Genomic DNA, 16,426 nt, shown 5'->3' on the forward strand with positions numbered 1-16,426 from the left:
TCGAGTTAACAAGAAGTGAATACAAAGCAGGAGTTAAGGGCCTCATGGCCTCAGTGTATCTGTACCAGATCTGGTGGCATAATGGTTGGAGCATCTGCTCTGAGTGTGGGAGGTTAGCAATTCAAACCAAAAGACTTCAAAAATGGTACGTGCGGCTTCCTTGCTTGATGCCCAGAATCTTAAAAGGATAGGGCATGGACAAACAACCATTGTGCAGGCTTGATGGTCCTAATGGCCTCATCCTGCGTTGATGTTCCTTGTAAGGGAACACACATTATATCCTTGTGCAGAGCCAGTGGATTCAGGAGAAACCAATTGCTTTTCTAAAGCTTAACAAAAACATTATGTAAATACCCCTAGCGTGTCAAGGTGTTGTCAAACATGCAAACACAAGTGATGCAGGAACTCAACATTATGGTGAAAATAAAACGCGATGAACCCTCCTATGTTGAAGGTGAAAAAAAAAAACGTTTTTACAGCCATTTTTCCCTGCTATGCAGGGGTTTGGCTTTTTCTTGAGGCAATGTTTTATGGCCGGATGCCCTTCCTGACGCCAACCCTGGTCACCTCTTACGACACACAGGGATATGGTACACCTATTCTAACCGGGGCATACCAGTACACTGGTACTCACTTCGCCGACCTCGGAAGGATGACAGGCTGAGTCAACCCCCTGGTGTTAATTCAGCAGCCAACGGGGCTTGAACTCAGGACCCTCGGATCCCAAGCCACCACCCTAACCACTAAGCCCTATGTTGAAGGTGGTACAACATAAATAATGTCCGAATTGACAGGAGAGCAGGTTTAACATACCTTTAGAGAGGTGTGAGGATGTCGACACCTCCATAAGGCAAGAATGCCATGTTTTCCAAATGTACATTTGTAACAAAACTGATAAAGAGGAGAAAAGTGGATTGTTTTGTTTAAATGAAAGCTTAAAAAGAATGAGGTCAAAAAAATTAAAGAGGGATTGGGTAGGAGGAAAAGATAACTAAACAAACACTTTCTTCCCCTGGTACTCTGAGGGTTGTGGATGGAGCTTGCACGTATATCGCATCCAGGGCAAGGACATTAGAAGACATCATTATAACTTAATTTACAAGGGCTCAGATGGGAAAGCCCAAACAGACAATCCCAAAATGCTAAATAAAAGGAATAACCTTCAGTAAAGATGAAAGAATCAGTGATGATAAAGTTTGGGTAACGAGAGATGCCATGAGAATAATTGCCAGTCGATCATGTGGCCTTCTACAATTCCATCAAGACGGGGAGAATGTACTATTTATAACCCGCTCTAACATGATGAGCCCCAGACGAAAACTTGGCTTATCTTTGATTCAGTTTTAAGGTTGTTTCGTATGCAGCCAGTGGCTGCCGGTTGTATCATTTTCTGGAAGCGCAGCTGTGCCGCTGATGCAGTGCCCCTCTGTTGCCAGTAAGCTGGTACTCATTTTGCCGACCTCGAAAGGATGACAGGCTGAGTCAATCCACCTGGTGTTATTTCAATGGGGCGACAGGGGCTCAAACTCAAGACCCGAAGATCTTCAGCCAGCCGCTCTATAACCGTTAAGCCAACACCAGGCTAATAGTTTCAAGGTTAAAAAAAGTTTCACCAGACTCAATGGCATAATGATGAGAGCAGCTGGTCTGAGTATGGTCGGTCAGCAGTATGATGTTGATCCCGGCTCAGACATACCAAAGTTTAAAAATGGTACATGGTGCTTCCTTGAATGATCGTAATCATTTGGAGGATAGAGTACAGACAAACCCGGTAAGTCGGCATCCCATGAGGTGGAAGCGGGAGGGTGAGGGGATGGAATTTCTCTTCAATTTCCCTACTAAGTGTAGATAGAAAAATGCGATGTCATAAAGATGGAGTCACCAGTACTCAGAGTGCCCAAGAGAAGTTGCATCACTTTCCCAAAGCTCAGCAGTTGTGTCGTCTGGTCAGATCCGGTGATGTCTCGGGTATTTGGCTGCAAATGTGTCTGTGTGAGTTGTAATGCAGCTCCTCCACAAGCCTTAGACTATATTATTCTGATGTACCAAACTCTGTTACAGAGTGTAGGTACTGCCGAAGCAGGTTATTTGTGAGGGTTATGCCAGGTGGTTTGCCATTGCCTTCCCAGCAGTAGTTAAGGTTAGAATTTGGTCAGGGTGCCGGTGATAGCTCACCTACTCTTCGCGAAAGACACCGTGGATATTTAACGTCCACCAACTAATGTCGGCAGAGAAGAGACGCCCAGTTTAACATCCACCTGAGGGACGGGGATGGCACACCCACATTGGTGAATCACCCTGTCTGTGAAACACTGGTATGATAGTTTATAGCTGGGTCGGGATTCAAAACCTGGCTAGACAACTTAGAGATGGGTGTGCTTACCTCTAAGCCATCCTGCCAACCCCAGGCTATATTAAAGAACAAAACGAAGTTAACACGAGTGAAGTTGACAGCTTTGCTATTGAAAATCCCCCATACTTCCCACCTAAAACAAAGTTGAAAGATGGGAAAAAGTTCCATCAGGAATGGACAAATTTCGAGTTTCAAAAAATCTTCTGTTTAAACCCCTGTGACCCTTAATCCCTACCCCATTGGGCATGAACCAGGGGCCAAATCCAAAAAAAATCGTTACATATTTCTTACGTCCCCCAATGTCGATTTCATACACAAAGTTTCATGAAATAATGTTTTAAAAATTACCCGTAATTGCATTTTTGGTATTTGAGTTTTTGACTTTGCACCCAGGGCAGAGATAAAGGGAGCAGGGACAAAAAAAATGATACTGCTTTCGCACCTTCTTGCCATGTAGTGATCATAACTCCCAAGTTTGGTGAATTTCTGCGCAACGGTTTAGGAGGAGATGGCGTGATGGACGCACAGACAAACGGAGCCGATTACAATATCCCCCCTTATTTTTTTTAAAGCCCCGGGATAATAAATGCAGAGTCCATCTGTTATTTGTGAGTGGCAGATGCCACACATGGTGCAATGGTCACGTCATGAGGGTAATGCAATATAATTCTGGTCACCTTTCATCCAGATTTAGAGTCCACATAGCGAGATCTATCATGTCGTTGATGGGAGGTTAGTACGCGTGATGGAACTGAAACTTGTCAACACAACTGAGATCAGAAAATAATTCCAATCCAGACGTCTATCACAGGAACCAAGAGATTTACGCCTGATGGTTGAAGTTGAAGAGTTTGGGAAATAGTCAGTTTTACAAGGAGCATGAGAAATAAAAGAACTGTACGGTATATCATTCAGGTATATTAAATAATTATCATGAGGTACGATGCAATTTGGAGTATTTAAGAGATTGTTGTTGTTCAAAGACATTCCGTTTCTTTTACAGCTCCAGTTCACCTTTTCAAAGTTGGCTTTTATTTAAGGAAACACAAGCTTCTTCATCAGAGGAACCATTCTGCAAAGCTCGAATCATCGGCCAACAGACATAGATTAATGTAATCATTTCATCTTGCAGCTACACATGGATAGAGAGTGTCTGCGAGAAAGTAACGTGCGGTGTCTATAGGAAGCGATCCCGAGAGACTCAATCTGAAATTGGAGGAACGCATTGGCCCATTACAGTTAAATGGCATGGCTTTCTGATTGGCTGACCAAAGGCGGCCAATCGGAAGCAAAAGGTGAGTGCATGATATTGTCGAACATGTGATAGATGAGTCGGTTATAGAGAGGAAAGTTCGCAATGGTGCATTATGTGATTCAGGAGAAAAACATTTTGATAAACTCTGGGGCCATCTATATATTACGTACACACGGGGGTGAGGAATAATCCAGAAAAAAAATTGAGGCAAGGAAAGATTTTGCAAGTTGATGTCGGGGGTGGGTGAGGGTAGGAGTGTTCGAATACAGGGTTGTAAAGAAAAGGTGAGAAAGGGAGAATATACAGGGAATAGATGGAAGTGATGACAAAATTGTGACGTTTGGTTTCCTTAATTTGTATAACGTCATTTCTTGAATCAATTTAGCACTGATCTTTGACTGAAAAGAGCTGATCATGATTGGCTACCCTAAAAGAATATTGAATGGTAATAAATGTATGATTATCCTGTTAGATTTAACCAATTAATATTGAGAGGCCCTTAAAACATATATATATATATATATATATATATATATATATATATATATATATATATAAATGTATATATATATATATATATATATACACACACAAGCCGGTAGGCGGCGATGGGTCGCCGAGCATGGAAACTATAAGATATAGAGCAAAATGGATGTCATATAGCAGAGAGGGAATCACCTTAAGATTATGCATATCAAATCTCATCCAGTTCCATCTACTGATAACTACTCGGTATCCATTTGAATGAAAAGTACCAAAAATGCGGTTTGATATAGGAAATCCCCAAAGTTTGAGGGGGTGCTGTGGGTGAACAAAGATCTAAATCGAAAATCCGGCTCGATCGTTTGTGCACAATGTATTCCAAACGATTCGTGTGAATTTTCATGACCATCCGACCATAACCCTAGGAGGAGTAGCATTTGGCGCGAAGGCACCTCCAGCTCTCGCATATTATCGATTTTTGCACTAATTGACCTGTGACCCCTGACCTAAGCGAAATTGGTCAATATGTCCTGAGGCAAAGTTGTAGTACTCATCGAGTACCATGAACCTGCAAAGTTTCATTCGTATCGATGCACTCACCTGGTCGCTAGGGGACCTTCAATCTTCGCCAATTTTCACGCATACCCTAATTGTAGGGCGCGCTGCGGGTAAAGTATTCCATATTTGAAAAAAACGGAATATATTTGATAGAGCATCACCTGTAGATCATTCGTGCCAAATTTCATAACCCTACGTGGGATAATGGCTTTCGGAATTGATTTCACATGAACGGTACCGATTTTGAAGGTTTTTCGGTTGTTGCTAGGGAACCAAAGCGTCCCGAGCAACCATCACAATTTCCAAAGCACTAGGTCATAAGATGTACCTACCACCCAAGTTTGGTCAAGATCCGCCCACGTTTACTACCAATTATGCTGATGACAAACGAACAAACATTCAAACAAACAGACAGAATTACTGACAATAAGGGTCACCTATTTCGGCGACACAATATATATGTATACAAAAATATAGTTGAGATCAAGGGTTCATAGAAAATATGTGCTTTGTCCAAGTGGTTCATGAACTGGCTAGCCCAGACGTTTGACTGAAGGTGGCAGGAATTTTTTAAATTTGTTGTGGGTGCCGGCGATAACTCACCTACTCTTTGCTGAAAGACACCATGGTATATTTTACTGACCACCAGCTAATGTTGGCAGAGGTGACACTGAGCTTCACATCCATCCGAGGGAAGATGCACTTTGTGATGCAACACCCTGTATGCGAGCACCAATCTAACAGTTTATAGTCGGGTCAGGAAATGAACCCAGACGAGACAGCTCAAAGGTAAGTGCACTCTCTCTGCACTATCCTTTTCTGCCTCAAACTCTAGCTCAGGCCTGAAAGCTTTACTGTTTATTAAATTGTATGATCAGTGGCATCTCCTGCTCGTCTGCGTAAGATATGGATTAACAATAAAAGCAATAACAAGAACAAAAGGAAGGAAGGAGAAGAAGAAAAAAAGAGGAAGAAACTGAACTATGAATGTTGTTAGTCTTCTCATCAGACATAATGTTTGGAGAATGTACTCCAGACAGACTTGGAGAACCTTTTGCTTACCCTTGGCGGTGGTAAGCATGGTTGAGGCGAGTTCACACTGCTGAGATTCCAAATGGCCCAGAGTGACCCATGGGAAGGGCCAGTTGTGTGGCAGGGCTGGGGCGGCTGAAGGCTGCATTCCCTCCCAGTCTGGCACTGAAAGCTCAAGGACCGGCAGCCTGGTGAGCACACGCATCACATTCGCACTTAGGACTGAAGCATTGCCATTGGTGCCATGTAATTGCTTGGTGGAACCCTTGATAACAATCGACCACTTGCAATTTACACTGGCTTTTCCTGAGATCGGCTTCGGTGTTTTCTATCCTTTCAATGCAGCGTCAAGAATATTGGCTCAGTCGATGAAGAACGCGTGAATTAAAAATTTCCCGATGCCCTTACAGAGGTATCCCTGCAAAATAAATGCCCAGATCTCTGGTCGTGATCAGTTGACGGCAACCTGAGAAATATCTATCCCCGGAAGTGCGCTGCAAGTCTGCAATGGACGTGGGTGGAAACATATCCCCTGTTTCAGTCAGTGTGTGCGATTTATTGAACTGTTTTGTGCGAGAACTTATACCATTAGTTGCCAAATTGCTTTCAGCATGCATCGGTACAGCTCGAGTGATTTCTGCATCATAGTCGTGCACACGGTGGAAAACTGACATCATCTCGAAGTTGCATACACCTGGCCATTACTATTCGTAAAACTGTAACTTTCAGTTGGACCACCCTCGTAATACCATAAAAGTGAGAAATACATTATTAACAGAGGAAAAATGATTGATGCTCAATGTGATTCCAAGCAAGCATTTCTTGCATCCGTTATCATTTTGGTTGGCGACGAATTTCTATGAACTAAAAATACAGTGGAGATGTAGTAAGTTGCCACGGCTTGCATGGAATCCTTAAATTCAACCAAACTAGTACATCTAACAATCAAAACAGCTGAAAATATAAATAACCTACTGATGTGCTGCTGAAAAAAAATCAAGTCTTAAATGCTTTCTTACATACCTCCTTTGGACAAAAGCCTTCGGCTCAAAGTTGAGGATATATCAGGGCTTGGACTAAACTTTTCATGACGCAAACGCTCATATGCTGACAACGTATTCAATCTTGTTACAGAAGTCTGCCAGGATAGATCAGAGGTAGCACACTTGCCTTTGTGCCTTTGAGTTGCCTAGTCTGGGTTTGAGTCCCCACTCAATTATAATCGGTCACACTGGTGTTTTGCATGCAGGGTGTTGCATCATGAGGCGTGGCATCCGTCATAGGGGAGATTCAGCTGAGGAACCCTCTGCTAGCATTGGTTTGTGGTGAACATTAAAGATATCATGGTGTCTTTTGGAAAGAGTCGCCAATTGTGTGCTGACACCCTGGGAGAATTCCAAATTCCTGCTCTCCACAACTGCGAAGAAAGGCAATAGTAAACCACCGATTGTAATGCGAGCTATGGAGTTTGGCAACATGGAACCTGTCTTCAGAGAGGGAGGGAAGGAGGGAGAGATAGATAGATAGATAGATAGATAGATAGATAGATAGATAGATAGATAGAGAGAGAGAGAGAGAGAGAGAGAGAGAGAGAGAGAGAGAGAGAGAGAGAGAGAGAGAGAGAGAGAGAGAGAGAGAGAGAGAGAGAGAGAGAGAGAGAGAGAGAGAGAGAGAGAGAGAATTGTGAGTTCAAAGTGTATTAAGGATTTTGATTCTAAGGTACTAAAAACTCGGCTAGTACGAGGATTACATCTTGATTGGATTGTCAATAAGACGCAATGAGTTGGCTCATGATTTAAAGAAAGGGGTAATCTGCCTGCCCTACAGATTCTGGACTGCAGGTGTTATCAGTGGTCAACTCAGAGCTCAACTTGAGTTGAGCTGCCTGCAAAACGTCAGTGCAGCCCTTATCCCTGAAAGCAAATTAAAAAGGGCTTTCTCACAAGCAATACTTCAGGCAATCTATCATTTAAATCTGTGTCGGAGTGGCGACCCATCCAGGATTGTGCCCAATAGCCAAGGAGACTGCTTCGGCAGCACCAACGCTCTGCACAGAGTATGGTCCCAATGGCTGGATGGATCATTTTAATGGAGGCCGAGAGTCATTCCTGCAATTAGGGATATGGACAGAGACAGAGGGCAGAAAATGAGAATTTGTACGAGCTCAGCTTGATAATATGAACCTATATTGTGATGTAAATAACCCAAGAGAAAACAGAACACAAGACTCGGTTTCACAATGATTAGAGGGCCCTCTCTGAGTCTGAGAGGTCAGCAGTTCAAACCCTGGCCGAGTCAGACCAAAGATTTAAAAATGTTCCGTGCTGCTTCCTTGCTTGACGCTCAGCATTTAAATGCTCAAGGATAAAGCATGGACAACCAACCATAGATTGGCAACCGTTGCACACGCCAAATGGGCCTAATGGCCTCCTCCTGCAGTGAAACTCCTTGAAAGGGAACTTGAATTTAAACACAATGTCCTAAGACCTAAGGTGTACATCTGTATAACATGTCACAAGCATACCACAGCAGGTGATCATGAACAACATGCTTGAAGGACTGCAGGCAGGGCATTCCAGAGCAAACAAAATGCTTTGTCTCATCCTTAAGTTATGCCTGCTTGCTTTCTTCTTTACATCAAACTCCTTCCAGACGTGAACCCCGTTTTGCACTTTGCCTGAGGTCCTGCCTTCTGAAAACAGAGCCGATACAATGCAATCTCATCCCACACACAAATCAACCCAAGAGCCTTCATGTGCCCTTCTTGTTCATACCTCTGGAGCTTTTATTTATTCACTTTGTTTACCAAACCACAAAATCCTGCTTCACCATGTCATCTCCCTGTCCCTTTGTTTAGCCTCACTCATTCTCTTTGTGTTTCCTCTCCTTTCCTTCCAATCTGCTCACATTTGTTCACGTGCCGCTTCCTCGCCCCTCCCCCCCCCTTTGCATCCTTCTTTCCGATGCTTTTTCCTTTCACCACCTGCATGTTTGCTTTCTTTGCATATCCAAACCTTTCTTTCATTCCTGTACTTTCTTTCAGCTCTTCATTACTTTCTTATCGCCACTTTTTGTGAGATTTTATCAATTATCTGAACAACACTTACATATGGTTACAATCGAAAGAGGTAAAATGGGCGGTCGAGTACTTCAACGAAACTTGCTGTTCCACCACCAGCATGATAATTAGAAGTGATAATATGATGCAAGCAAGCAACAAGTGAAGATTGTATAAGCGAGAATGCAGAATAAGAGGGTGAAAAAACAAGCAAAAAAGAAATAAAAAAAACCATCTTGCCAAAAGGTGACCACGTGTGACTTCTTTCAGGTCACACTGAGGTGAACAGAGCTGCTATCCACCAGGAGCGACTCCTTGAGGAATATCTGCCTACGAGAGATTCCGATGAGAATCGTTCTACAGAGTAACCATGAAAAATACGCTTTTTCCTCATAACGTCACCAAATGACGTCATAATGTATCAAGCTTGATATATCTAGAAAGCACTCATCGAGGTGTTCAATTTGAGGTATGGTTCCTAAAACTTGAAAATTTGATCTTGGGGTCAAATATGTTTGACCTTAGGCGCTAACCATGAAGGTCAAGGCCAATCACCACCAAAAATTAATCAGCTGAGCGCCAGACCATGAACCATATTCCCATGAAGTTTGAAGACGATCCGATCAAAATTACTCAAAAAATAAGGGTTTCGTTGACTCCCCTGATTTGCGACAAAGTGACCTTGACCTTCAAAATTTTGTGCACTGAAAGGGACCTCTATAGGCCTCTGATATGTGAAGGTACAAAAATTTCCAATGATAACTGTGCTCTGCAGAATTTTTTATACGTGATTACAGACAAACAAACAAACAAAAAAAAAACATGCAAGCTGACTAACATATCTTGCAAAAACTTCGTTTTGGCAAGATAATAAACCAATGTCACCCGCAGGGTGACCCGTATCTTGCCAAAAGGTGACCACGTGTGACTTCTTTAAGGTCACACTGAGGTGAACAGAGCTGCTATCCATCAGGATCGACTCCTTGAGGAATACCTGCCTACGAGAGATTCCGATGAGAATCGTTCTACAGAGTAACCATGAAAAATATGCGTTTGCCTCATAACGTCACCAAATGGTGTCATAATGTCTCAAGCTTGACATATCTCGAAAGCACTCATCGAGGTGTTCAATTTGAGGTACTACACGATATGGTTCCTAAAACTTGAAAATTTGACCTTGGGGTCAAATATGTTTGACCTCAGGCGCTAACTATGAAGGTCAAGGCCAATCGCCACCAAAAAACTAATCAGCTGAGCGCCAGACCATGTACTACATTCCCATAAAGTTTGGAGATGATTCGATTAAAATTACTCAAAAAATAAGGGTTTCGTCGACCTCCATGATTTACCGCAAAGTGACCTTGACCTTTGACCTTGACCTTTATGTGTGCTGAAGGGTATTGTAATAATACTACGATATGTGTACCCACAAGAGTTTCCGATGAGAATTGTGCTCTTCAGAGTGATATAAAGGTGAAAAATCCAATGATTACAGACAAACAAACAAACAAAAAAAAAACTTACGAAGTAACAGATCTTGCAAAAACTTCGTTTTGGCAAGATAACAAATGAAAAGAAAGAAAGCAATTAATAGCAGCAACAATGTGAGTATATAATGTGGGAAATGATTTGCAAGTCAGAAGCGAGGGGAGAGAAGAAAGTGAGGGATACAATTTGACAACGGGCCCCACTACAAATCTAAAATGTAAAAAAAGGTAAATGTAAGAAACCAGGAAGTTGGATATATAAAGGAAGTTGGATACATCAAGTTTAAGGAAGTTGGATACATCATGTTTCAGGAAATCGTTAGGTTTAAGGAAGTTGGATAAATCATGTTTTAGGAAGTCATGATTAGGTTTAAGGAAGTTGGACACATCAAGTTTAAGGAAGTCATCATGAGGTTTAAGGAAGTTGGACACATCAAGTTTAAGGAAGTCATCATGAGGTTTAAGGAAGTTGGACACATCAAGTTTAAGGAAATCATTAGGTTTAAGGAAGTTGGATACTTCAAGTTTAAGGAAGGCATCAGTTGGTTTAAGGAAGTCATCAGTTGGTTTCAGGAAGTTGGAAACATCAAGTTTAAGGAAGTCATCATGAGGTTTAAGGAAGTTGGATACATCGAGTTTAAGGAAATCATTAGGTTTAAGGAAGTTGGACACATCAAGTTTAAGGAAATCATTAGGTTTAAGGAAGTTGGATACTTCGAGTTTAAGGAAGGCATCAGTTGGTTTAAGGAAGTCATCAGTTGGTTTCAGGAAGTTGGAAACATCAAGTTTCAGGAAGTCATCATTGGGTTTATGTAAGTTGGATACATCAGGTTTAAGGAGGTTGGATACATCAAATTTAAGGAAGTCATCATTAGGTTTAAGGAAGTTAGATACATCGAGTTTAAGGAAGTCATCATGAGGTTTTAGAAAGTTGGATACATCGAGTTGAAGGAAGTCATCATGAGGTTTTAGAAAGTTGGATACATCGAGTTGAAGGAAGTCATCATTGGGTTGAAGGAAGTTGGATACATCATGCCTGTGCTTGAATGATATCCCATCAATTCAGTATATTAATAGTCTAATACTTACCTAATCTACCCTTGACTCAATTTGATTGGGTGGGGGGAGGCAGGAGGATAACAGTGTGGGTAGGCACAGGAACATCACCAGAAGTTTTGTAAAATTTATTTTAAAGGATGTATAAGGTAGTTGTGTGGTGAGAAATGAACAGACTACACATTTACCTTATGATGAGACCCTTTCACAGACATGACAATCACTACACATGTACACAACCACCCAGCCATAGCCAAACTACCTAATTGTCCTGCCAATATCCATGTATCCCTCTATCCCCAATGTTTATAGGTACCTATTTAATTCCAATATAACTTTTGTACTGCTTCTGCTGCCACTACCTTTCCAGGGAGGCTATTCCATGCATTAACAGCTACTCTCTGAGTGAAAGACCCCCTGTCGTACCACTGTCCTTACTCTCCTCTTATTTACTCTCAGTCTATGTCCCCTGGTTCTGTCATGTGCATTCTAATGAAAATCTCCTCTGCATGTATTTTGTCAATACCCTTCATTCGTGATGCAGAAGAAAAAGAAAGAATGTTCTTCCAGAGTAACAGATCTTACGAGAAAAAGCAAGACTAACGGTTTAAAAAATATAATGAACTGGGAATTATTATTATATTGACAAATGCAATCGACACAGAGGATTATGAGACTTTGTGTGGTCTTGTGAGATAGTTAAGATAGATGGACACTGTTTAATAACCTGAATACCAATCGATGCACAGGAATCATGGGGTGGAGAGAGGAAATGGAAATGATGCAAGAGGTGGAGAAAACTCGTCATTAAAGATGAAGCCTTGAACTGAAAGGCCTGAAGTCCCACGTTCATTTACTTGTTCCCCAGCATACATTACTAGCGACAAGAGGACGGCTCTTATACCACCGGTTGCCTTCTTGTACAGTCTGGTTGAGCCCCAGATATCTTTTACATCTTGGATTGGTATGTTCCAAAACTTCAAACTTGCACTAAATGATAATTAACTTTTGATGCAAGGAAGCGATCACTGCTGATACAACACTTAGGAGCTGAAGGGCAACATTTATTCTTTAACCTCACCAGTAGCGAAGGACACACTCTGCTGCTATCACTACATTAGCAGTCTTTTCATGGCAAAAGTGAATATTGTTGCCAAACTATAAATAAATTTTAGCAGCAAGCAAAGACCAGGTGAACCGACTGCTCAATATGTTGCTGCTTTATGCAAGCTTGTTGTTAATTACCAAGATGAAGATCTCTCTGACAACATGATACAAGACCAGCTCGTGGGGAGAAAAAACCTCATTACAACTCAGATACCTGAACGTTTGTTTTTATGGAACCAGAGCTTACCGGAGGAGGAGGAGATTGGGACCATACTTTGTGCAGCGTTGGTGCTGCTTCAACAGTCTCCTCGGCTATTGGGCACAATCCTGGACGGGTCGCCACTCCGACACAGTATACCAGCAGGCTGGCACTCATTTAGCCGACCTCGGAAGGATGACAGGTCGAGTTAACCCCACCTGGTATTAATTCAACAGCTGAGTGGGATTTGAACTCAGGACCCTCGGATCCAAAGCCCGCCACCCTAACCATTAAGCCAACACCAGGCATAGAGCTTACCGGAGCCCTTGTAATAGTGGGACAAATTGAATCAGCTCTGGTGGAAACTAAAGCTATTTCAGTATTACACACGACACTTCAAGGGCTGTTCATCAGGCTGTACATACAGCACCAGCATGTCCTAGAGGGGAGCAATATAGATGTGATGCCAGACCGAGCAACACTTTGAATGATCCAGCAAAATCAGATGCTTCACAGGCTCAACAGGCACACTAAGGTATTACATGCTATCATTGTGGATCCTACAGTTGTGTTGTTGTTCGTCTTTCGGCTGCTCCCGTTAGGGGTCGCCACAGCGGATCATCCGTTATGATCCGCATACTGATTTGGCAGAGGTTTTACGCCGGATGCCCTTCCTGACGCAACCCTGGTCGCCTCTTACGACACAGGGATATGGATTGGGTTTCGCCATGATTCCCGGCTGCCCTACACCCTCTCATAGCGCGGCCCAATGCAGAGCACCCGTCCTCAAGCGATTCTCCAACCCAAGCCTCCGAGTAGCCGGATTACAGGCGCACGCCACTACGCCCGGTCATTGTGGATCTTACAGTGTACACAGGAAATTACTCCAAATACCCTGCATAGGATGCCAACTGCAGGTAATGTGGCAAAACTGGACTTTTTGTTAAAGTATGTTGCAGTAAAGAACCCAAATGCCAAGTGCATGAGGTTACTATACCTGATGTGACTGTACTACACATAGACATACACACCTCTGAACAAACCAGAGGGAACCTGTTTTGCGATTTCTTCTTTCCACACCTGAGGGACAGGCATGCTCAACTAAACTACTGGTGGACACAGGTTCTGCCATTTCAATACTCTCAGAGGTTACTTACCTTGAGCATTTCAAGAATATGCCTCATAGAGAACCCAGTTTGCTATTGGTGACTTACTTACAAAATCCTATCCCTATACTTGGCTGTCCTATACAAGTTAAACACAACCATTCTTCTGTGCCTGTTCACTTCTTCATTGTATCTTCTGAACATCCTATCCTTAGCAAGGACCTCTCCACTACTCTCAAACTGGATATAGTGAACAGATGTGTTGTTCCCGCTGTTGGGGAAAAATTTATATTAATGTATTTTAAATTGTAACAAATGGAGTTTCAGAAATGTAACTTCTATGCTGCAAATTGAATTGACTGTCATTTCTGGCCAAAAGACTTTTGCCCTAAATGATAAGAAATGTGTTGTTCTGGAGCAGAGTGACCGAGCTGATAAATGAACTTTTGCTTAGAAAATGTACGAAGTGGCTTTTGTCTAAAGGACACGTCTACAGTCTGGGTGAATATCCCCCAACCTCTCTCTCATGGAAGTATAAATATTTTGAAAGGCACATTGTTCTCAGTACGAGCACGTGAGGAAGTATAGTTTCTCAGTGGCTCGTACTCCTTGGAACTGACCAAGTACCAAGTTAGAATAAAACTCTCTGATGTAATGTAGAAGTGAATTGAATCGGGTTGGTCTAACTGTTAACTAAAGTAAGAATAAATGAAATAGAACCAAATAATATTGCAATCAAATGGGGATTCTTAAGTTCATTGTACAAGGGTGAGAAGTGTATGGTGTATAATTAGGAAATAAATTGTTTCACAAGGAAGGACTTGTGTGGACATCAGTTTTATCAGTGTCGGTAGGGTTTTTGTCGGATTTTATAATCAAATTGGACAAGCGTTAAACTCTGTCTGAAGTCAAATAGGATTCCACAATCGACCAGTTAGAATCCTTCAGGAGGACAACGATCACAACAAGGTGGGTTTAAAAAAATCCACATCAGTTGGTGCCGTGACTCGGATTCGAACCGACGTTGGTGCGGTGCTCGTGACCGGAGGTGCTTAATCTGCCGGAGGCAGTGCCTGGAGGAACAAATGCTTGAGCGAAGGTAAGGGAGAGCGCTCTCAGCAGGTAACGCATTTCGAACAAAGAAAAGTTCATTGTCAGATAATTTTATTGAGAGAAAGAAGAGGATCCGGCAGAAGGAGTCCGTTTTAAAGTAAACGATAAGTACTGTAGTTGTTTTAGAAAAGTGCTGGAGAAGAAGAGTCAGATGACAAGAAGAGGCTCATTAAGGAGCCAGATGCGTAATTAAATGGGCATGATGAAGCGACATGCCACATGTTTGCATTGATACGGACCAGCTGTGAGAGAGAGGCCGAGGACACGGCTGAGACGCCGAGATAGGGTTAAAATAGATAAATATTATAAGTTACCTGTTTGTAAGAGTTATAAGAGTTACTTTTTGTTCATTGAACTCACTGGAAGTTTGTTGGCAGTGAGGTTGTTATATTATATTGTGTGGAGGTTTTACAGATTTGTAAATGCAATGATTTGCACGAAACGTTTTGTGGAGTGCAGGAGATGATTAACCAGCTGGGAGCATGGTTGGTGATTTGCATTGAGATGCGATGTGTTACTGAGAGTAAAAAATGAAACTTGTGCGATTCCAATATTCACTGCAATGAAACGTGTTCTGTTGGGATTTTGACGATATTTTAACTCGTGCTGAGTTGAGCTGTGGGTTTGTTTGAAATGGCATGTTATACATTCTTTGCGTTGCATTTCCACGCGAAGGTCGCAAACTCCACTGTGTGAGACCCCCTCCACTCGATCTGTGGGGGGTGGCATATCTTTACACTGAGTCTTTGTTCGAGCCTTTGCTTTTGGTGTGAAATTCGATTCATATGCAGATTCAAGAGGATGAGATAGAAATGTGATTGGTATTTGTCACGTGATCACACGCGAGTCTATTAGATGCAATGCTGTCTAGTGTATGTGTTGAAGCCATGACAGAGTAATGCTAAACTGTGGGTTTTGCCTGTCAGAGTTTTTTTTCCTTTTTCTTCCCACTGGATGTGGAGAGAACTTCCTGTTCCTCGTTCCTTGGTGTTTGTGGCGCACCCTCTGGACTGAATCTGTTTAAAGTGAAGTCCATTTAGGAAAAAGTGTTGAAGTTTTATTTTACAACCATCGGGATTTTGAATAAATTGTGAAATAACAATTGTGAATGTGGATATACTGCATGTGATTTAAATGTAGAAACGTGATTTGGAATGATTTTAATGATTTGATGATGTTTAGCACGTGGGGCAATTCACAGATAATAGATGATTCCCTCGGATGGACGTTGAAATATTGTTTTATTCGTCTGCGAATGTTGAGGTTACCTGAACTTGTGCTGGGAAGGCAATGGCAAACAACCTAGTGTAACCCTTTGATCGATTCAGTCAAGGTAAATTCATGATTTAATTGGATAGATGCTGAAGATTAAATTTTTCATTTCTGGATTTTAAAAGGAAATATTTTGTTTTGACCAAAAAGTTGTTTAAGAGAGTTTGGATGTTTATTAGTCTGAAGTTTAAGATGCTTTTCTAAGACTGGGATAAAGATTGTGGAGGGTGAAGCTGCATGTGTAGACAGAGTGTTTGAGCTGCAATTTAAATGATATTTGACAAGTGATTTGACAATTTTTGTAAAACTGTTTAAAATGATTTATTTGTTTTGATAAAAGAAAATGG

General features: G+C 41.9%; 1 protein-coding gene across 3 annotated transcripts in view; it reads right to left on the reverse strand.

Annotated features, from left to right (window-relative positions):
* LOC147024907 (zinc finger SWIM domain-containing protein 6-like) overlaps positions 1 to 16,426 on the reverse strand; it is a 194,836-nt gene that overhangs the window by 17,155 nt on the left and 161,255 nt on the right. For all 3 annotated transcript variants that reach the window (XM_085885288.1, XM_085885285.1, XM_085885286.1), the window contains one exon: positions 5,712 to 5,869. In XM_085885288.1, coding sequence (XP_085741414.1) covers positions 5,712 to 5,869 — 158 coding nt within the window. The remainder of the gene's footprint in view (positions 1 to 5,711; positions 5,870 to 16,426) is intronic.

Source organism: Eptatretus burgeri, chromosome 6 (assembly GCF_056783735.1).
Source record: "Eptatretus burgeri isolate ZD-2024b chromosome 6, Ebu_testis_v1, whole genome shotgun sequence".
NCBI lineage: Eukaryota > Metazoa > Chordata > Myxini > Myxiniformes > Myxinidae > Eptatretus > Eptatretus burgeri.